This window comes from Bos grunniens, chromosome 3 (assembly GCF_055505025.1).
Source record: "Bos grunniens cultivar Pamir isolate PY7600 chromosome 3, Bosgru_T2T1.0, whole genome shotgun sequence".
Taxonomy (NCBI): domain Eukaryota; kingdom Metazoa; phylum Chordata; class Mammalia; order Artiodactyla; family Bovidae; genus Bos; species Bos grunniens.
In genome coordinates this window covers 101223672-101247226 of record NC_141167.1, presented here as the reverse complement: position 1 = coordinate 101247226, position 23555 = coordinate 101223672, and the positions used below count along the sequence as shown (strand labels likewise).

The window sequence follows — 23555 nt, the reverse complement described above, 5'->3', positions numbered from 1 at the left end:
CAAAAACATTAAGTGCTTAACAGAACTGCATCTTGTCAGATTCTTAGGGGGGTAAAAAAAGAAACTACACACTGTCTTTTAGAAAAGGATTGCTTTTTTTTTAATTAGTAAAGAGAAGAAATAGGCTAAATTCTCAAATCCTATTTGATTTTACAAACTGACCTATAACATCATCCTTGGACTCTCCCTCTGTGTCCATTTCACTCACAACACACATTCTCATATATTCACCCGTGTGAGGAAGGGATTTCCTGTTAATGTTATTCGGCCAAGACCAGAAGTAATCTGTCAACCTTGTGACTAACCACTGAAGGTTAAGAGATAGACATTCCCTCTCCTCTATCCACCTCTTCCTTCTTCACTCTGTTCCAGGAAAATGGTATTGATCGCTTTTGCTCCAAGATGAGGTCAGAAGTTTCCATTATCCAATCATCCATCCATTCATTCATTCATTTATATATACATAAATATCAATGACAAAATTTTCTTTTTCCATAGCAGTTGCTAGAAGTCTGGAGGAAAGATCACCTGAAGACCCAAACTCTGATACCTATGAGTGTGTGAAAAATATCATACTGACTTTAAAAATAACTCTTTAATCATATTCACATAAGAGGAATAAAGGGCAGCACCAGGCTGACTAGGGAAGGGAGCAAGGAGTTCTCCCTCTGTCCAGATGTCAGCCTGGCACCGTTCTGAGATTACACACACAAGTGGGGCTGGGTGTGGAAGTAGAATAAGGGAGAGGACTGAAGAGACAAAGGTAAGAGGGGAGAGGAAGGGCTTGCAGTAGTCTCAGTCGGTGGACTCCAGCACAGATTCACTCAGCGCAAGGTCCCAGTAGTGCTCAGCCCCATGCTTTTTGAAATGCTCCCGAGCCATGTTCTCTGTAGGGCACTGTTTGAACTTCATCTCCCCAAAGCTCCGGTCTTTGGCTGTACCCTGGGAAAGAGACAAAACATGTAATAGAAACACTGCAATTTCTAATTTAAATCAGATATAATAGTCCTTTATAAAACCTGGTAACACTGTGTAGCAAAGTGCCTAGCTGAAAGTGATTTTATGGTAAAAACAATTCTAACCTCTACCCCCCTGGGTATCTGCTGAGTTCTCATGACTTTCTGTGGGTTTGTTTTTTTAATTGAATACAGGATTTCTGTGCTCTGGTGCCTGGATGGAAGAGTACGTCAGGAAGGACTATGGGAGATGGGATGAACTTGTTTCCCACCAGGCCTCTAGGACCTTTAAGGAGAAAGGAGTTAGAGGCTAAAAGGACTCTTTTCACAAGACTTAGTGAGATTTTCATACGAGCAGGAGGGTTTGGGGCCCAGTGACAAAGAACAATACAAGGGTGAAGGGGAGAGAGGAATGGGAGTGAGGGGGGGTTCTTGCAGACAACTACAACAGAAAGATACAGTACGTGGTAGAATCGTGTTCTCACCAAAGGCTGCAATGTCAGTCACAAATGCAACCTCAAGAGGCTTTTCAGGGACCAGATTCCAAAAAGGAGGCAAGAGCAGAACTTGGCTTGTTTCTGAATCTGAGAGACAATTCCTGAGGACTCTCAGAGGTAAATGAAGAGAATTTTAAAGAGATGATGGGGCTGGAATATTAAATATGCAAGTGGGGACTTATGAGACACAGAAACAGTTATAATGGTTATTATCACCTAATTAGTATGCATAAATTGGAGGGATCTGGGATAAGACAGAAGGACACATGAAAAGCAATCAGTAGCAATTACCTATAGAGTGGTCTTAAGGAATCAGGGGGCTGGAAAGGACTATTTCAGTCAGGCTCTGTGTGGTTAGAATGTATTCTAATGAGCATTCACTACTTTTGAATTAAAATACTACTCTTTTTGGCCACACTTTGGGGCATGCAGGATCTTAGTTCCCTAACCAGGGACTGAACCCATGACCCCTGCAGAAGTATGGAGTCTTAATCACTGGACCACCAGGAATTCCCAAAGTACTACTTTTATAATAAAGAACTGGTTCCTAAACATGAGCACATTTTAAAACTAGAAGATACTCATGTATTCAACCTAAAAGAATAAAATGAAAAAATTAACACAAAGGTAGAAAATACTTACAATGTATAAAAGGTATTTTAAAGTGGTAATATAAAGGATTACTGCAGTATATCAAATTAAGAATACAGTTACTGAGGAAATAAACTTTTAATGCTTTCTGGAGAAACAGGATAATATTTTACACTCCACAAAGGGTGAATGAGCCCTTAGTTCACAACTTGGCCTGAACAAGCATATGCACTCATTTATTCATTCTTCAGAACTAATAGTGGTTCACTAGGAAAATTTTAGGGATGAAAGAATTGTACAACCATAAAAATGTTCCATTTAAACAGTGATTTAGTCACATTTTACGAAGCATCATTACATAATAATTAGGTTTTCCACCAAAAAAAAAAATAGCAAGGGAAAATAATATCCATATTTTATAGACAAAGCAACAGTATTTTATATTAAGTGTTACTTCGTTGCCCAGTTGCACAGCTAGTAAGTGATACTGCCAACTTAGTCAACTTTATATATATATATTTTTTTGGCGATGCCATGCATGATCTTAGTTACCCAGCCAGGGATCAAACCCATGCCTCCTGCATTGGGAGTGTAGCATCTTAACACTGGACCACCAGGGAAGTCCGCAACTTTATACTCCTAAGTCTAGTACTTCTCTCACTATATCCAAAGAAAAATCCTACAATTCATTCCCCTCTTTCTAAGTGTCATATCCATGACTGAAATAAATAAACAGAGAATTTTTATTCTTGCCACCAGTTTTCCATAGTTTTCCCCAGATGGCATAAACTATACACCCATCAGTTTAACTAAAATATAATCAGGAAGGATTTGCTGCCAAATACTTAACAATGAATTCCAAAAAGAAACACAAAGTACTTAAGGGATTAGTTATTATGTATAAACAGTCAGGAATTAGCTAAAGTTTTGCCTCACTGTTTAACAGAGGATCACCTACCTCCCAGACTAGTACACATTTGTTGGTTTTCTTGACAGCTTCCTCATCAGATTCCTCATCATCTGGAAAAGACAATATAGCTAAATCTTGCTCTAGACTTAGACTAGACACCAAGATTCAGGTTTCAAACAAACAGTATTCAAGCCTACCCAAATTCTTTTAAATATTACCATTTTTTCCTCATGTATTGGGATCAAATATCTTCTGTTACTCTTTATTTCCCCCCAATTAGACTGATATCTCCTATCTGGCAGGGACATTAATTAATTCAACAAATATGGATTGAGTACCAACTCTGTGTCAAGAGCTGTGCCAGGTACTGGGAATAAGGAGATAAAGAACAATAAAAACTTGTCCTAAGCACTTTAGATGCCAAAACAATAGAGCCCATTCTCAAGGAGTTTTTAGTCTAATGAAGAAGGGCAGATATATGGAATGAAAATATCTTAGAACACTTGCAAAACAAAATACAAGTCAATTATCATAAAAACTGTACTTAAAGTACAAAAATACAATGAGGAAGAACAAAAAGTATAAGAAGGCCAAAATTATGAAAAATAAGGTTCTCTGTACATGGTAAATGCTAACCTAGGTCTTCAAAGAAGGCAAGGATAAATATTGATGGAAGAATGATGGCCAGGAGGATGTCAAATAAATACATACAAGATAAACTTGGGCAAAAGAAAAGTGTATTTTTCTGAATGAAGCAGAACTTTTTTTGGTCTAAAAAATTTTTTTTGCCTTCAATCCTTTAAAAAGCTTTTTATCAAAAAACTATACAATATAGACAATGCACATATGAGCGTGCAGCTTGCTGAAAATTCACAAACTAAATGTACTCATGTAGTCGGTATCCAAATTCTGGGCTAACAGAGAAACCAGCAAGTAGAAAGGCCTTACAGGACAGGCAGGAGAATAGCTAATATTCATACAGTAAATACTTTATGAATGTCTAGCATATTTAAAGTCCAAAAGGGTTTTTCTAAGATTCTTGAACATTATCTAGTATTTGCAAGAGTGTGAGAGAGAGGGAATAGATGAATGGACCGAGTACCATCCCACCCACCTCCCACTTAATCCCCTCTAACCCCCATTCACCATCTCCCTTTGTGTTAGATGTCTGTTCATCCCACTTTATCCGATGCAGCATGAGACGCTTAAATTTCTTCTGGGCCTTGGGGCCTAGAAACAGAGAAGAAGAATTTTGCCAGAGTTGTGGAAGACCATGGGGTAGAAGGAACCTCTGAGCTCACTCAACGCTCAGACATTAATATGGTAGTTGAAGCAATCCCAGGAACCACATCCTAGGTTCTTCTACTTCAATAAATAAAGAAACAGAGGCCCAAGATATTGAACACAGGCATGACTCTTTTGCTCAATTCTCCCACCAGGCTAGTCACTCAAGGCCTAGGCGCCTCGCGTGTTTCAGACTCACCCCCTTCCACTACTACCACGTTGACATCCTTGTGCAGTACCACCACCCCTGTCAGGTACAGCTGCCCAGCATTGGCCTCAATCTTGAACTTCTTGGCTGGGTTGCTCAAATTTCGAACTCTGGAGAAGGGAAAGTTTAGTTATGGGCTTCATTTTAGCATCAGTAGCTGACTGAATGGAATGGCAAATAAAGATGGGTCCAAAATAGTTTTCTTTCTAAAAACAAAGGCATTTGGAGTAGGCAAATATACTAATGCTTGAAAGGTAGAACTGATGAATCTACAAGTGCTTCTACTGCCTTAAACTTCTTCAAAGTCTAACACAGTACACTTTACAACAAGTAGCAGGTAATCAAAATTTACTCTAAGAACAAAGGAGAGCTATTAACCATCATCCACAAATATTTATATGCTTGGTTATTCTTGACAATATAAAGATCAACAAATTCTTTGCCCTCTAGATGCTTATAATGTAAAGTAGTCACAATACTATGCATGAAAATTTCTACAAGAATACATGAAAAGCTGTTAGAGACAATTACCCATAGTGAGTGGTCCTGAGGATCAGAGAATAGGAAGGGGACTTTTTCAGTAAGTGTCCTTCTGTATTGCTAGAATGTTTTTTATCTTAGTAAGCATTCACTACTTTTATAATAATGTACCGTTTCTATAATAAAGAACTAGTTACTAAACATGAGCACATCTAAATAAAAGACATATATATACTTGACATAAAAGAGTAAAATGAAAACATTAAATCAACACAAACGGTAGAAAATAATTACAACACATAAAGTCCATTCTGGAGTGGAAATAAAAGGATTACTGCAATACACTAGGATAAGGATACAGTTAACTGAGGAAAAAAACTTTTAATGTTTCCTACAAAAACAGTATTTTATGCTTCATAAAGAATGAATGAGCCTTAGTTCACATCTTGACCTGAACAAGCATATTCACATTCATTCTTCAGAACTAACATTAGTTCACTAAGACCTCAGAGACAGAAGAGTAAGTTTCTAACCTTCATCGCTGTAAAAGATCTACTAGCTCTTGATGTATACCAGGATCATTAAAGAGAGTAGAGCTGATGTTAGGTATGCTTTATACCAGTGATTCTGCCTTGAGCACTTGGAAAATGTTTTGGTATTTCTAAGGGAAACACTGGCCCAGTCTGGACACCTACCTATATACAGATATGTGTACCCCCTGTGAAATGTCTTCTTTAAGCTTTTTAATTTTCTTGACCTTTCTCTGTTCTGCTGTAAGTTTTCGGGCAGCATTGGCCTCTTCATGCGCTCTGTCGTGACAGGAAGGACATCCACAAGTGAGAAAGGCATTGCAGATCAGAAGCAGGGCTGAGGGAAAGAGAGAGCAACGGAGAACTCTCCCCTCCCTCCAAATATGGATCCCCCAGAAGAGTTCGGGAAAGGTACTTGCCCTGGGTTTCCACCCAATCCCATGGCACTTACTTCTGTCTTTTTGCCATCTGAGCTCTGACATGGGCTTCTACCTTCGTGGGGTCTTGAACAGCTTCTGTTCCTAATACTCGCATCAAATTTGAAATTCTCACTGCAGTGAAGAGATGATAGAGATCAATCTCCTAAGTCACCACTCCAGCTAGGGTAATCTGGCAATCTCTTCCTACTAATTCATATTGTTCACCTATTTCAAATCTGCTCAAAACTCACTTCCTCCAAATACTTCTACCTTGAAAGCCCAATTAATTCAGCATTTGCAGGAGGTCAATTAATCTCAGTAACTGGTATACATTTATTCACACTGCTTGAAAATTCGTGAAAGAAAACGAACTTAATTTTGTTGGCATTTTTCACTTTCACTGCAGCATTTAGTGAAAGATCCTATACATAACAGTGCTCACTCAAAATACTACTAACTGATCCTGGAAACTATAGGAGTGAGGTTTTTTAAACTGCATTTTCATTTTTTAAACATTTAAGAATTATGTATACCACAACTCTGTGCAAATACTCCAACTACTATCTCCATAAACTTCAAGACTATTATTCTTCCAGGAAGGTAAGAATGTTATATGGTCAATATTACTTAAGAAACAGGCTTAAATGACCTCTACAATGACTATGTTGACCTGATTTAATAAAGAAAGACAGTAGAAAATTTGGGAAAGGAAAAACCAATGAATGATTCTGAGAAACAAAAAGCATTCAAATATAGAGAAATACTAAAGATCCTCTATAATGACAGGAAGAAAAACTTTCCACCCTTTCTTCCCTGCCTCTAAGATCTGTACCTTTGGGTTCTGGAGGAGGCATCAGGCCCAGCCTGACTTTCTCCTGTAGCTCCTTCTGTGCTTCCCTCCTCGTTTGCCTTCGAAGTTTCTTCTGTTCCTTCTTGGTCAGATATACTCCCAGAGTAACTGGTGTGTCATTGTCAACTGTCAGGCAGAGAAATGAATATACCAAAGCAATTAGCATATTACAGGGATATGGGTGAATATCAATCACATTAAAAAGAACTTTACAGCAACACAGATGGACCTAAAGATTGTCAGACTGAGTGATATAAGTCAGACAGATAAAGACAAATATATAATGCTTATATGTGGAACCTAAAAAAACTACAAATGAACTTATCTTTTAATAAAACAGAAATAGTTACAGCCGCTGAAAACAAACTTAAGGCTACCAGGGGCTAGAGGGAGAGGGATAAATTAGAGGACTGGGATTGACATATACCCATTACTATATATATATAAAGTAACTAATAAGGATCTACTACATAGCACAGGGAACTCTACTCAATACTCTACAATGGCCTATATGAGAAAAGAATCTAAAAAAGAGTGGGTTTATGTATAAATGATATACTGAGCTGTACACCTGAAACTAATATAACACTGTAAATCAACTATGTCCCAATAAAAATTTTTTTTAAAAAAGGACCTTTAGCTTGTTTTTAGTTATTTTTAGGTCATCATAGTAGTATTACAGTTATGTTTTTATTAAGTATTCTTGGAACTCCCCTGGTAGTACAGTGGCTAGGACTCTGTGCTCCCAATTCAGGGAGTCTGGGTTCAATCCCTGGTCAGGAAACTAGATCTCACATGGTTCAACTAAGAGTTTGCATGCCGCAACTAAGACCTGGTGCAGCCGAACAAATAAATAAATACTAAAAAAAAAAAAAAAAAAAGGAGTAAAAAGTATTCTTATCTTTCATGAGTCATGTTCTAACTTGTTTTTCTTTAAGCAACTGAATTTGATAAACTGAAATGTGGCAGATATCGGAAAAAAGATTAGAGCTGCTCTGACTGCTCTGTGTGAGGATTTGGGGTATGCAGAGGGTATCCAGAATCCCATCTGGATCCTACCTACTAAACCTCAAGGTGTCTACGGAATCCAACTTGAAAACCACTGGCCAAGATGATGAAATTTCTAATTTAAGAGTTACAGGGATTGGGAAAAATCCTCTGGGCTCCCAAGTCAATATATTAAAACAAACAAAACCCCCTACATTCTTCTAATGATTCACACTGAAGACAACTAAATAGATTCTGATTAAGTACAATTCAGTGGTTATTATTATTTTTATTATCTCAAAGTCTGAATCTATTTTTCTGAATTTATTAGAGATCCTGATAAACAAATTTACTGAGTAAAAACTAACCTTCTCTGTTCATCTCAAATCTGATCAAAGTGTTAGCATCTTCTGTTATCACTTGAAAAAGGAATGTCAGTTAGTGTTATCTGTACATATGAGAAAATTCTGTATTGTAAGTGATTTATCCAGGGGTTTCAGGTACAACTAAAACCTATCTCTTCTGACTAAGCCAACAGATTTTCGCTACAAAACAGATAAACAGAAAGGCTGAAGACAAGGCAGACTGAAGATGGCAGGGGTTTAGTGGTGGTGTGCTAGACTAGAGTTGAGAGTCAACACTATTGCAAAAGCCCAATTTGAAATACAGATATACATCAGTGAGGCCATCTCTAGTTTAGACCTCAACGCTCTATAATAGCTGCACTCTCCAACACTGTAGCCACTAGCCACATGTACTATTTACATTTAAATTAAAATTGAAAAAAATTTAAAAAAATCAGTCCCTCAGCTATATTAGTGCAACTCAGTTTTCAAGTTCTCAGTAGTCATGTGTGAATAGCAGCTATAGTACAGACAGCCCAGACAGAGATTATATCCATTATCACATAAATTCTTATGGGCTAATACTTGTCTAGAGCTTTGACTGAGTAATCTCTACATTACCTGGAGGGTTGAGCTGGGCTGGATGTTCAACAAGATTTGTGATTCCAAAATAATCTTCTCTCTTGGGATTTTCCTCTGTACTAAAATTGGAGGAAGAAGGGAAAACAGGATATGTGGGTAGAGACGATTCCAAGAGAGAGGCAATCTCAGAAACACAATAAAAAAATCCACTCGCCATAGTGCATTCTAGTACTTATTAAAAGTATTTGCATATCTATATATGCAATTAGATTACATGTAATTTTCAAGATAAGAAAATGGTCCCACTAAAGTTGGATGCACTCTCTACACCAGTCATTCTCAACCTTTTTTTTCTACCCTAACACACTTAACAGATACCATATTCTGTCATTAGTAACAATAATTCTCTGGGACAGTGGTTGACAAAGGAGGCATAAGGAAAGGCTGAGACACAGTCTCCTTAAGTCATGTTCAGAATAATGGAGCAGATATGATTAAAGGTCTCTGAATGTTTCTTATATACTTTATCATTCTCTCCCTCATCAACTAAGAATCCTTTCTCTATTCTAGGACTGGATCTTTAAGAAATGTAAACATCTAAGTAGCAAAAGAAGGTAATTAAGAAAACAAATATGCTAAAACACTAACAATGTATAACAAAGCAAGCAGAAAATATTTGTGTCCAATCCTCCTACATTTATTGACCCAAAAAACTAAAAGCAACCCATAGAACATATTCTTTATGGAGCTTGTATATGGTTATCTATTTGCCTTAGATTTAAAATTTTTACTTAATGCATGAGTACCATCTTTCCCATTAAAACTCTAGCCTTATTAAAAGGTATTTACCAACAAACTCACAGGTCAAAGCCATTGGGGATGATGTAAGAGTCCCACCACTCAATTTCAGGGATGTCGCCTTCTTTCAATTCCTTCTTAGGAGCAATGAGGGCCAGTCTAGTTGAAGTATGAATTCCTGTTTTTCGAGCAGCCTGTGAGATCTCTGCCTGCAGCTTCTCTAGTTGAGCCTAAAGACAAGGTAAGACAAGAAGATAAACGGGAATCAAAGAAAACAAGGAAGTAGTAGAATCCCAAATCTTAAAACATTCCCTTGTTGAACTCTTTACATCTAACACAACAAATTCAGATTTTCTGAAAGCTAAGAAAAAAGAGCTGTTCTGCTTTACTTTATTCATTACTTGGTTGATTTCCATATATTTGGCTCTCATCATCACCCCTCTATCCCAGTGTGTGCCTGCAGCAAATATGCAGAAATGGAATTTTATGGAAAACTTCTGAGAGGATGAAAACAAGAAGGTAAAAGTCATTGAATATATGGTCAATTAAACTATCCAGGAATGTGGATTGTCTGCAGCAAATTTTAACAGCAGGCTAGCTTTCCTCAGATGTCCTGAGGTTTCTGAACAGTTCCCTCCACTGATCGTTGTATGTACAGAATTTTCAAATTCAATTTCCTTTCTACCTAAGTAGAATGTAAGTAACTGAGAAAACAAATCACTAAAAATCAAGTATTCCAGGAATAAATACAGTATTTTAAAAATTACTCATTGCTTTACTACTTATTTATTTAATTGCCAAAAACATAGAGAATTAAGTTGACAGTATTTCAGGATTATATTCAGTTTCCTTTGTCACCTTCCTAACTTCTTCAAATTTCTAGATTTTATTCTAAGCCAGATACCTTTGTCCGTAACCGTTGGGCAATCTTTTCAAATTTGCCCTTGTCATGGAATTTAAAAGTGCGTCTCTGGCGCTGGGAAGGGGCAATTGAGACTCGTGGATCAAAAAAGGTATTAGATTCCATGTCTTCTGATGGCTTTTCTTTTAGCTGTTGCTTGAATTGTTCCCTCTTCACAGCCCGAATATTGGCCTTCAGAGTAGGCATTCTGTGTGTCAGCTCAATTTCCTTGCCTGTTGCATCTACAGTTCGACCTTGTTCATCAAGAATCAATGGTGTAGGTTTAGTTTGATCTTTTAACTCCACCTTCCTGAAAAATAGCCCAAAAGAGGAATAAATCCCATATAAAACAATAAGGCAGGCAAACAAATAGACAAAAAATACAAACAAATCAAAACCCACCAGACACAATTAGGGTACAAAATTCTAAGGAATATAAACCCATCAATGAGTAATAACATCTTGACTGAATATATGAAGATGGACAGTTGAGTATGGAGTATAATCAGATGAAATGAACTTACAAATTACAATGGCAAGAAGTTGGAATCCTATCATTCTTTACTCCTGAATTCTTGAGTCAGGGAATGGCAAACCAATTGAGATACTAAAAATAAAGCCTATCACCTTTACCCAGTTGCAGAGAACTCTCAGATCTGGTCTCACTCAATATGGTTTAATGGAAATAGCTCTTGAGTTAGGAACCAGGAGACCTGATCCTGTTCTTAGCTCTAATACTGGAGGAATAATCTTAATTTTAGTTCTACCATTCATAAAAAGAAGATAATTAAACTCTGCAACAAAAAAACCAAGAGAATAAATTCAATTGGTATTTACTGAACATATGTTAAGAAATATGAAACCAAGAAATGATTTAAGTTCCTTGGAAGAAAAGGATAAGTAACACTCAAAGGTATTTATTGCTTCTCAAGCTTCAGAAAAAACGAATTCCATGAAATAGATACTCACGGGGGAGCAATGCCCATAGCATGGAGATTGGCCAGGCCCACCATGTTGGCATTGCCGATGAGCCCTGGCTTCAGTGCCAGCTGGGCTTGGATGCGGGCTTGTAGTTCAGCTGCTTTCCTTGCCTTCTCAATGGCATCATTCATGAAAGTGGCGGCCTGGGAGGGCTGAATAGTGTTGCCAATTGGAAGTCGCTCTGGTTGGGAGGATGAAGGAGTCTTTGGCTGTGAGATAGAGAAAAAGAAATCAGAATCAGAAAAAATTAACATAGGCAAACAGATCTCTCTCTTTTACACACACACACACACACACACACACACACACACGGAGCGGTGGACTGTGGTAAATTGAGGGTGGAACATGCAGTCATTTTCTGGACTCTCATTTGAGTACGTGGCAAGAAATTCTGTGTTTAACAGTCTTCTTTTTGGAGAAACCTGAAAAGAGGTTACAATACCTGAGGTGTAGGAGGGCTAATGAAGCTCAGTTGCTTTTTCCTCTCCTCAATTTGCCGTGTTGCTGCCTCCATCATCTGTTTGATCTGCTCTCAGTGGGGTAAAAAGTTGAAAAACAGTTAACAGCTCTTTTTTATTTCTCCCATACAGGTTCCTCAACTCAAAGGGCTTTTAGGTCTAGAGAAACTAGTATTTTTTGAATGATCCCATCATATTCTGCCTGTACCATAGGCTAGCAAATTTAGTGAAGATAAGCTTACACAGTTGATCACTGGAATTTTTCAACCTATCTTCCCAAGGCAGGACTGGCATGTTAAGTAGTAACACAGCTTGATGAGTAAGACTCTGGAGTCAGGGAAACCTTAGTTTGAATCTTAACTCTGCCATTTAATGCCTGTGTGACCTTGAACATTGTATTTAATTCTTAAATCTCCAAGTGTCTAAAAGGAGTAAAAACAGTACCTACCTTACAGGGCAACTGTGAACATTTAAATAATGCAAAATAGAATCCATAACATTATTATATTAAAAAAAAAAACAACACTACTGGTCTTTGAGTTCCTAGTTTGGGTAACCAGAGTCCACAATGTAGACTTGCTTCCTAGTCTCCATCAATCCCTTCCTCTGTCCTAAGGAAATTCAGAAAAATAAGCTTTGAGAACATGATCCAGTAACTCTTTTTGAATTTTCCAAAAGAGTCTGCTGTCAAGGTGCTTCAAGGTTATTTTTTTTAATTTACTTTTAACAATTTCTTAAATAGTGACATATTTACATAGTTTAAAATTCAAGAAGTACAAAAAGTATACTCTGAAAATATTTACTATTTATATGGTATCAGAATTTTTAAACAATGCCCATTTTAAATACATAGATAATTTCTATTAAAAAAAAAAACCAAGTCAATCTGAAATTATTTAAGTGGATTAAGCTTTCTGCATTATATTATTTGGAAATTCTTCTCTGCCATCATGCTGAGTTCTAATTATTTCAATAATTTTCTTAATGACACAGTGAGGTAGGTATCTGAGCAAATGATGTATGTAACACACCTTCCTTGCCACATAATAGGTGCTCAAAATGCTATTTCAATAGCCTTCAACTGGGCTGCTGTTGTTGTCATTCAGTTACTAAGTCATGTCTGACTCTGCGACCCTATGGACTGTAGCCCGCCAGGATCCTCTGTCCATGAGATTATTCTGGCACGAATACTGGAGTGGGTTGCCATTTCCTTCTCCATTCAACTGGAATCTCTCCTGGTTAAACCAAGAAATGATGAAACATAAAACAGAAAAGAAAATTTCCCCAACGCTAACATTTAGTTTAAATTAAGGATACAATAAATCCATCTCTTTCTTCTTCAACTCTCAAAACCACCGCTTCCAGTTCTTAACTACTAACCTGGAGCTTAGTCAGCATGCCAGGACTCTCTGAGGGAGGCCCAGGGATCACTTCTGGCTCCTCTTCTACCTCTTCAAAACGGGGTATCCGTCGCTTCTTTACTCCTGATGATTCCTTGGAGATCTCAGAGTCATCACCAAACACTTCCTAAGGGAACCCAAGGTGAAAGAAGAGTTGTATCCCTGCCCATGGGAGAAGGGAAGAACAATTCTAGTCCTTATCAGTATTCTGTGGCTTTTCCCAGAGTCTTCTATACCCTCCACCAAATGGACCATCTCACCCATCTCAACTTCATTATTTTCCTACTCCAGTCAAACAAATTTCATCCCCATATTCTTATAAATGTTCCCATCCCAAGGTCTTTGCAAATCTTACCGCCCACATTTGTAATTATCTCCCTCAACTTTTCCCCCAATCCAAACCCTCCCTAAAACTCACCTCCTCCAGGAAGTTTTCCTCATTAATAATCTCATCCCACTCTGATCAAACTGTTGTTTCACATCCCTTTAGTACTTAAGAACTTGGTTCATACTAAGTAAAATTACATTGTTGATATTTGCTTGCCAAGTGTTAAGTCTTTCAATGTCACTATGTACTTTCTCCCAGCTAGCGTCTAAGCTCTTCCAGGATAGGGGTTTTCTCTCTTCTTCAATATTCCCCAATAACACTTTGTTCTCATCTAACAATGGGAACTCAAATATGTTGACTAATTTGCAGGATGAACTTAACAGGACCAAGAGTGGCCAACTGGAAGGGACAATGGGAAAAAGCAAATGTACACACCGGTGGTAGGCTTTGGGTGACATCCCCTCTTCACTAGGAGGGCTCGTGTTTTGCAAGGACATATCCTCGGCCAGGGGCGAGCGCTTCCTGGAACTCCTACAGTTCAAGAAAAAGGACTCTCCCATAATATATTGTGTGGGATGGGGACTGAATGGACCAAAATGGGACCCAACTCCCAAGGCTATCTAGATTTCCTTCAAGAAACCATTTTTATTAATCCCACCCAATGTAGTCACTTTATTTGTAGCAGGCCCTCAGCACTCATACAGTACCATGTCCTACCAAAAACATAATCTTCACTCTACAAATCTATGAATTTCTCCTTAAGTGTAACAAAATTCAACTAAGTCTGAAACTTTATAGTCAACCTCAAAATTTCCATGAAAACTGCTACTTGGATTTTATCATTTTTGTGACTGTATTTTGTTCAGCCCTCCCATCCCCAAACCCCTGAACTGAAAATTCCTTAAGGCAAGGACTATCTTTCATTCCTCTGATCACCCTGCAAAACCCTCAACACAAACAGCACACAAATCTCTATTTCTCTTGGTTCCACAGCCTGGTCAGGAACCAAACAGACACAGCTTATTCACTCTTGTGCCTCAGGAAAAGCAAAAGGATAGCCAAGGAATCAAAAGCACTTTAGAAGGTTTGATAGAAGTCACAGAAAAGATTTTAAGAGACAGACAAAGAAAAGAGACTGATCAGCTACTTGACACTGTTAATACTGAAAGAGACCATGACCAATCAGCAGCTACTGGATAAAAAGTGAAGAAAGTAAGGGAGTAATGATGGTCCCTTTAAGTATTCCACTCATGGGGCCAGGTGACCTGCAATATGCTATACAGCAAAGAGCAGGCTCTCAGGACATATGGTAAAAAGTGAGTTCTTAGGTATCCCATCTGCAAGTCATTGCAGAGAAATATCTGAAAAGCAGAACAATGAGGTCTATAGCTCAGGGAGCAGTAAAGTCACATTCTGAGCAATCTATTAGGCCTCAAGCATAAAATCTTAAAGTAATCAATTTATTTTTTTAAAAAGGAGATTTAGGGAAACATAAGAACCCAAACTCCTAACTGTATATGAAAAAGGACAAAGCAACCGTTTTCTTGGAACATTTTAACCCATGAACTTAGGCAGTTCATCACCATAAGATGGTGATAATACAAGTTCACCCCTTCTACTTCTATATCTAAGTATCTCTCTTAAATATCAGGTATTCTAATAATGGATATTAAAGTGTGAGCCAGGTAAGCTCAGCAACTTTGTTACCATTCAAAACACTCATCAGATAGTTAACTGTAACCTACCTTTAGCTCTCGTTTCCTGCTCCGGTCACTGCTGGACTTGGAATGCCTAGAGCTTCGGCCTTCCTCCACAGCTTCAAACAGTTTGTCCACAAATCGGAGAGTAGAATCATCAAGAAAAGGTTTCAGATGGTCTGACAAGAAAAAAAGAGGTGGCAAGGTTGAAAAGGTATTTTATCCAGATACCAACACTGGAATTTTATGCCTAAGAGGGACGGAAATGCTTTCTTAAGTTTTTTGTAGGATTCTCATAAATTCTCTTACACTGAATGATTTTGCCCCATGAGATAAAAATACAGTTTTAATTTTTTGGAGTAGGAAGTAGCAGAGCCAGAGCAACCTGTTTAGGTTGAGCATCAAAGTTTAGGGTGAATAACCACTGTAACTTTTCCTAAACTGCAAGCTGGAGGAGACTACCATTAACAAAATCTACCTCCTCAACTTTTTAAATGTATTTTATAGAGACTTCTATATGCTTAGATGTTGACCTGAATATACCCATCTGACTTTAGCATATTTCCTAAGTAAATATAATTTAGGTAACTCAGTGCAGCGGTCAAAGGAAATCAGTCTGAGATTCAAAATATGTCACAAATAGTATTAAAAAAAAAGGAAAATTAATTATTTAGGCTATTTCCATTATAATGGAGAGTGAAAAAGCCACTTTAAAACTAAATATTAAAACTAAGAGAATGGCAACCGGATCACTTCACAGCAAATAGAAGGGGAAAAGGTGGAAGCAGTGACAGATTTCCTCTTTCTGGGCTCTAAAATCACTGCAGATGGTAACTGCAGTCATGAAATTAAAAGACATTTGCTTCTTGGCAGGAAAGCTATGGTAAATCTAGACAGTGTGTTAAAAAGCAAAGACATCACCTTGCTGACAAAGGTCCATATAGTCAAGGCTATGATCTTTTCAGTAGTCATGTACGGTTGTTGAGAGCTGGACCATAAAGAAGGCAGAGAATTGAAGAATTGATGCTTTCAAACTGTGGTGCTGGAGAAGATTCTTGAAAGTCGCTTGGCCAGCAAGGAGATCAAACTAGTCAATCTTAAAGGAAATCAATCCTGAGCATTTTATTTAGGATTCATGCTAAAGCCGAAGTTCCAATACCCTGGCCACCTGATGCGAACAGCTGACTCACTGGAAAAGACCCTGATGCTAGGAAAGATTGAAGGCAGAAGGAGAAGATGCCAACAGAGGATGAGATTGTTGGATGGCATCACCAATGCAATGGACATGAACTTGGGTAAACTCCAGGAGATGGTGAGGGACAGGGAAGCCTGGTGTGCTATAATCCACGGGGTTATGAAGAGTCGGATACAACTTGGCGACTGAACAACAACAATTATAATGCAAGAGAAAATAAAATGTGGCCTGACCTTTTTTCAGATGCTCCTAACATAGAGAATTTTGGGGAACTTCAAAGTAGCATTTGCAGTCATCCAACATGTTAAGCCAAAAGATTCAGAAAGATCACACATACCAGCTGCTTTCTTCTTGTCCATGCCCTTCCCCACACAGTTCAGTGCTGCTGTGACCACTGTGGGCTCTGAGAAACCCAGCACCCTCTTCACTGTCTTTTCTATCCATGGTTTCAGTTCATCCAGCTCCCTCTTAGATAGTGCCATTCTTTGGGAAAAGGAGGATAGCTCAAAACAGGATTCAATACTGCACCTAAAAAGAAATCAGTAAAGTTAGAGAACAGGAAAAGACTAAAAGGACCCCAGGCAATGATTAGTGTATCAGGAATACTTTCCCCACTGCTATTCTCAATCCTAGGCAAGTTCCTCTAACCTCATTTCAAGCCAAATACTCTCAACTTATACTTCAAAACAGAAAGAACTACATTCTGTTTGATTTTTAACCCTAACTCAGTAATATCATCAGCTAATCAATGAAATCTGTGGAATAAACAAACAACCCTCGTGAAGAACCTAGTCTGAGAAATGAGTTCTAGCTTCTTTTCTGATTATCATATTCAACAAGGACTGTCAAACATATAACATGAAAACAAGATTGAAAAAGCCCACTCACAGGCCAACTTTTCTATTCTTCCTACTTCCAGGCAGGCATTCCTTAACCCAGGGCTTCTTTTAAGGGAGACAAATAAGAGATGGCTTATCCGGGTTACATCTTACATTAAAGCTCCTAATCCTCAAGACTGTTCTGTCACATTTCTCTGTATTCATTGTCATCCCAGTGAGAATTCTGTACCCAGATCCTTTTCTCTTTTGTTCTACAGGGTCTCTGTCATAAGTAATCCCTCAGTTCAGAAAAGGTTACCCTCATGCACTGTGGTGACCTGAATGGGAAGGAAGTCCAAAAGGGAGGGGATATATGTATATGTATGATTCATTCTGTTGTACAGTAGAAACTAACAACATTGTAAAGCAACTATACTCCAACAAAAATTAATTTAAAAAAAGATCACCCTCATTTTGGATGTACTCTTTTCACCTTTATCCTTCTACTTTTTAGCTTAATACAGAAACCATCATACAAGACTCTACAACAATCTGTTATTTAATGCAAATTGGTACAATTCTTGAACTTTATTCATGTTTACAGTCTTATCTCCTACTGAGACCTCAAAACTCTACATGAGCAGAAAGAAAATTTTATTTCTATAATTTTCTCCATATTGTCTAAAAGACAATAAATTAGACTGACCTCAAATCCAAGTTAACCTCCTCCCAGAAGTGCCACACATCAGGGTTCGATTTGGGTGTCAATTTTTCAAGATGTTTTAAGACATCTTTTCCCTAAAAGGTACAGCTTGATTAACTTCTAATTGTTGGCAGGTTTATCCTCCAGAAGACCTATTGCTAAACAATGTATGTAATTTTGGTATAACCATATGAAACTAGTAGCTTAAAGTCAGAAACTAGGGGTGTCGTATTTTGTGCCTCGGTGACATGTAATATGAATAAATCCGCAGTGGCTTTATTTACCCATCAGGAGATAGCAGGATAGCCTATCAATCTCAACATGTTAACTGTGCATTGCTCAAAAGATGCATATTCAGACACCACAGAGTGAAGAGCTCACATGCACCTCTACTATTTACCAGCCTTCTGAAAAGTAATTCCTCTGAGCCTCAGTTCACTCATCCTACAAAATGAGGACAACTGTCATTCTTACAAGGCACTTAATTCATTCAAAAAATATTTACTGCAAACCTAGTAAGTTTCAGGCAGCCTACTGAGTGCTGAGGATACACACAACGGTGAAAAAGACAGACAGGAATTCTTGCCTTAACAGAACTTATATTCCACTGGAACTGAATCATAGGCTAGAAAGGGTAAACAATTTGAAAATCCAGAGTTACAAATGGGGCATCACTCTATTAGATGAAAGGTGTGCCCAAGCACTATACTAACAAATGTACACAACTTCAACCCATTTCTCCGTAAGATAACGTGCAAACTAAACAGCCAATAGGCAAAATAAAAGTTCCAAACAGTAACGAGCTTTGTCACTAATCAATTGTTCAACAGTGACTGCGTGGGGTAGGGGTGGGGTGTGTTTCTGGTGTGGAAGGAGAGGAAGGCAGAATGATCTCTGAATGAGCAGGGAACACAATTTAATCTTCTGAAGGATTTCCTTTCTCTGTGTTCTTTGCTTGAAGTCGAATTTCATCCCTGAAACTCCCATTCGTTTCTTTTTTGCTTTTTCCGCCTCTCTGAGCAGCCCGCTACTCACCTGTTCTACCCCAACTCCTCATCTCGGTGCTAGTCCCCTCAGCTCGTCCCTTTCCCGCCCCCGCCCTTTCCCTCTCAACAACCTCATTCCAACCCGTTCTCCCACAGAACCTTGTTCTTTTCTCAGCTTCCTTTCCGCTGAACCTTCCCGCCTCTGTCCTTCTCTCGAACTGAACCCTACCCCAATCACTTGGACAACAGGATACCCTCTCCGGGCCCCGGGCCACTACTCACCTCACAAACTTCAGCCCCTGAGACGGAGCCCGAACGTTACACCGGAACCGGAAACCCTCTGGCCGCCCTATGGCCTGCCGTCCTACCGCCGCGGCCGCCGCCACGCCGCGGTCCCACAACGCGTGACGAGGGAGGGTGGGGCCGCCGGTTCGCGCAGCCGTAGTTGCCACTTTCCCCGAGAGAGGGGAGCGCATGCGTAGCGGAGTCCTAAAGTTACACGTTTTCTAGTTCCTCGCCTCATCGGTTTCCCCAGGTAAAGGTGTGCAACGTTAGTGTTACGTGAAGCATAAATTGGGCTGACTGTAGTATCCCTTCCAGGTTTCCCTGGTAGCTCAGACGGTAAAGCGTCTGCCTGCAATGCAGGAGACTTGGGTTCGATCCCTGGGTGGGGAAGATCCCCTGGAGAAGGGGCAACCCACTCCGGTACTCTTGCCCGGAAAATTCCATGGATGGAAGAGCCTGGTAGACTACAGTTCATGGGGTCGCAAAGAGTCGGACACGACTGAGCAACTTCACTTTCACTGGTAGTATTCCTAGTGTGGCGAATAAGTGCCACACTAGGTTATGCTACAACTAAAAGCAGGGCTTCTGCGTTTGGGCTAAACCTGGACTTTCTAGTACAAAGTAAACCCTCCGAGAGTCGTGATTCCTAGCATTAAGGATCCGTAGCATCCCCTCATTAGCTTCTGTCCCTAACTTAACAGTGGTGCCAGAGATCACTCAGGAAAAGTGAGTATAGGATTCTGAAGATGGTAGCCCCTCCCCCCTTTTAGTATTTTTTTTTTTTGCTTCCATTCTTTCTTGGAACAAATAATTAATGACTATCTATTACTATATGTCATGCATCCACTGAGATTCAGTATTACTTAATGATTTAAGCAAGAGCACGAGTTTTAAAGCCGTCTGTATTTATATTCCAGCTCTCCCACTCATTAGCTGTGACATTAGGCAAGTTCCTTAAGCTGTTTCCTCACGTGTAAAAAAAAAAAAAAAAATTCACCTCATAGGCTTGCTGTGAAGACCACAAGAGTGACAGTGCTTCTCAGAGAGTTCAGTAAAGCTGCTTGGTGTATAACAATATATGCAGTTGGTTACATACATGTAGAGGTCCTAAACTTACATGACAAAGTCTAAACTCCTGATTCTAACCACCACCGTCCTCCCCAAACCAGCTCCCAACACAGTCTCCCTCATCTCACTTAATGGCCACCATATTTTTACAGGTGATGAAAAATTGAAATTATAATGGAGTAATCATAGATAAGGCAGTGGCACCCCACTCCAGTACTCTTGCCTGGAGAATCCCATGGACAGAGGAGCCTGGTGGGATGCAGTCCATGGGGTCGCTAAGAGTCGGACACGACTGAGCGACTTCCCTTTCACTTTTCACTTTCATGCATTGGAGAAGGAAATGGCAACCCACTCCAGTGTTCTTGCCTGGAGAATCCCAGGGACGGGGGAGCCTGGTGGGCTGCCATCTATGGGGTCACACAGAGTTGGACACGACTGAAATGACTTAGCAGCAGCAACCATAGATAAAAAATCTTCAAAACCCAGATAATCATGATGCTGTGATCACTCACCTAGAACCAGACATCCTGGAATGTGAAGTCAAGTGGGCTTTAGGAAGCATCACTATGAACAAAGCTAGTAGAGGTGATGGAATTCCAGTTGAGCTTTTTCAAATCCTAAAAGATGATGCTGTGAAAGTGCTGCACTCAATATGCCAGCAAATTTGGAAAACTCAGCAGTGGCCACAGCACTGGAAAAGGTCAGTTTTCATTCCAATCCCAAAGAAAGGAAATGCCAAAGAATGTTCAGACTACTGCACAATTGCACTCATCTCACACGCTAGTAAAGTAATGCTCAAAATTCTCCAAGCCAGGCTTCAGCACCATGTGAACCGTGAACTTCCTGATGTTCAAGCTGGTTTTAGAAAAGGCAGAGGAACCAGAGATCAAATTGCCAACATCTGCTGGATCATGGAAAAAGCAAGAGAGTTCCAGAAAAACATCTATTTCTGCTTTATTGACTATGCCAAAGCCTTTGACTGTGTGGATCACAACACACTGTGGAAAATTCTGAAAGAGATGGGAATACCAGACCATCTGATCTGCCTCTTGAGAAATTTGTATGCAGGTCAGGAAGCAACAGTTAGAACTGGACATGGAACAACAGACTGGTTCCAAATAGGAAAAGGAGTACATCAAGGTTGTACATTGTCACCCTGCTTATTTAACTTATATGCAGAGTACATCATGAGAAATGCTGGGCTGGAGGAAGCACAAGCTGGAGTCAAGATTCCTGGGAGAAATATCAATAACCTCAGATATGCAGATGACACCACCCTTATGGCAGAAAGTGAAGAGGAACTAAAGAGCCTCTTGATGAAAGTGAAAGAGAGTGAAAAAGTTTTCTTAAAGCTCAACATTCAGAAAACTAAGATCATGGCATCCAGTCCCATCACTTCATGACAAATAGATGGGGAAACAGTGACTGACTTTCTTTTGGGGGGCTCCAAAATCACTGTCGATGGTGATTGCAGCCATGACATTATAAGATGCTTCCTCCTTGGAAGGAAAGTTATGACCAACCTAGACAGCATATTGAAAAGCAGAGACATTACTTTGTCAACAAAGGTCCATCTAGTCAAGGCTATGGTTTTTCCAGTGGTCATGTATGGATGTGAGAGTTGGACTATAAAGAAAACTGAGCACAGAAGAATTGATGCTTTTGAACTGTGTTGGAGAAGACTCTTGAGAGTCCCTTGGACTGCAAGGAGATCCAACCAGTCCATCCTAAAGGAGATCAGTCCTGGGTGTTCATTGGAAGGACTGATGCTGAAGCTCAAACTCCAGTACTTTGGCCAGTTCAGCGACTGAACTGAACTGAACTGATAATTCAAAGAAAGTTCAAGTTCTCAGTCAGGCAGAGATGTGTCTTAAACCAGATCCTTAATGGCCTCCCAGCTGCATTTTTGTATATCTGAACTATGATTCAGTTCAGTTCAGTCACTCAGTCGTGTCTGACTCTTTGCAACCCCATGAACTGCAGCACACCAGGCCTCCCTGTCCATCACTAACCCCCAGAGTTTACTCAAATTGATGTCCATTGACTCGGTGATGCCATCCAACCATCTCATCCTCTGTCGTCCCCGTCTCCTCCCGCCCTCAATCTTTCCCAGCATCAGGGTCTTTTCCAATGAGTCAACTCTTTGCGTGAGGTGGCCAAAGTACTGGAGTTTCAGCTTTAGCATCATTCCTTCCAAAGAAATCCCAGGGCTGATCTCCTTCAGAATGGACTGGTTGGATCTCCTTGCAGTCCAAGGGACTCTCAACAGTCTTCTCCAACACCACAGTTCAAAAACATCAATTCTTCAGCGCTCAGCCTTCTTCACAGTCCAACTCTCACATCCATACATGACCACAGGAAAAACCATAGCCTTGACTATACCAGACCCCAAAACACCACTAGTGTCTGAATATGACACTAGTCATATTCAGAACAATACATGCCAGCTGCAACTTATGGTCTCAGGGTCTTCCCTTATAACCATGTAACAAATTCGAACCCCAGCTGACCCTTACTTAACAACTACCACTGGGAATTTCCTGGCGGTCCAGTGGTCAGTACTTGGTGCTTTCACTGCTGAAGTCCAGGATCAGAACTAAGACCCAACGAGTTGACTTGTGCAGCCACAACACACACAAAAAACAAACAACCTTACTTCTTGCCAGCTCCAAAATATAATTATTGACAAATAACTCATGTACCTATAATGCTGTGGGTTTTACCTTCATAAGCCTTCCACATTTTGTAGTCCAGTTCAGTTCAGTCACTCAGTCATGTCCGACTCTTTGTGACCCCATGGACTGCAGCACGCCAGACTTCCCTTTCCATTACCAACTCCCATGGCTTGCTCAAACTTGTGTCCATCGAGTTGGTGACACCATCCAATCATCTCATTCTCTGTCGTCCCCGTCTCCTACCTTCAATCTTTCCCAGCATCAGGGTCTTTTCCAATGAGTCAGTTCTTCACATCGGTGGCCAAAGTATTGGAGCCTTAGCTTCAGCATCAGTCCTTCCAGTGTATATTCAGGACTGATTTCCTTTAGGATTGACTGGTTTGATCTCCTTGCCCAGTCCAAGGGACTCTCAAGAGTCTTCTCCAACACCACAGTTCAAAGCATTAATTCTTCTGTGCTCATTTTTTTTTATAGTCCAACTCCCACATCCATACATGACTACTGGAAAAACCATAGCTTTGACTAGACAAACCTTTGTAGGGAAAGTAATGTCTCTGCTTTTTAATATGCTGTCTAGGTCTGTCATAGCTTTTCTTTCAAGGAGCAAGTGTCTTTTAATTTTAT

General features: G+C 39.6%; 1 protein-coding gene across 17 annotated transcripts; it reads right to left on the bottom strand.

Moving 5' to 3' along the window:
- Positions 1 to 580: 580 nt before the first annotated feature.
- PRPF3 (pre-mRNA processing factor 3) lies at positions 581 to 19228 on the bottom strand. 17 transcript variants are annotated; one of them, XM_086392414.1, is made up of 19 exons: positions 19186 to 19228; positions 18318 to 18361; positions 17921 to 18012; positions 17389 to 17552; positions 16734 to 16924; positions 15250 to 15380; positions 13157 to 13303; positions 11761 to 11844; positions 11307 to 11527; positions 10341 to 10647; positions 9500 to 9666; positions 8678 to 8757; positions 6708 to 6851; positions 5908 to 6007; positions 5622 to 5735; positions 4438 to 4556; positions 4101 to 4184; positions 3003 to 3064; positions 581 to 942 (listed from the first exon to the last, which is right to left on the bottom strand). In XM_086392414.1, coding segments are annotated over exons 4-19 (2100 nt in total). In that variant the 5' UTR covers positions 17391 to 17552; positions 17921 to 18012; positions 18318 to 18361; positions 19186 to 19228; the 3' UTR covers positions 581 to 795. The 17 variants fall into 17 exon arrangements, 9 of the variants coding, with proteins under 9 accessions (XP_086248540.1, XP_086248544.1, XP_086248539.1 ...); XM_086392418.1 differs by lacking the exon at positions 17389 to 17552; XM_086392413.1 differs by lacking the exon at positions 18318 to 18361.
- Between the last annotated feature and the right edge of the window lie 4327 nt (positions 19229 to 23555).

Excerpts from the sequence above, each read along its gene's own strand:
- PRPF3 (XM_086392414.1), bottom strand. Across the intron at positions 3,065-4,100 it reads ATCTAACACAAAGGGAGATG|ATGATGAGGAATCTGATGAG; the intron begins GTGAATGGGGGT and ends TGTCTTTTCCAG. Across the intron at positions 943-3,002 it reads AATGTGTACTAGTCTGGGAG|GGTACAGCCAAAGACCGGAG; the intron begins GTAGGTGATCCT and ends TCTCTTTCCCAG.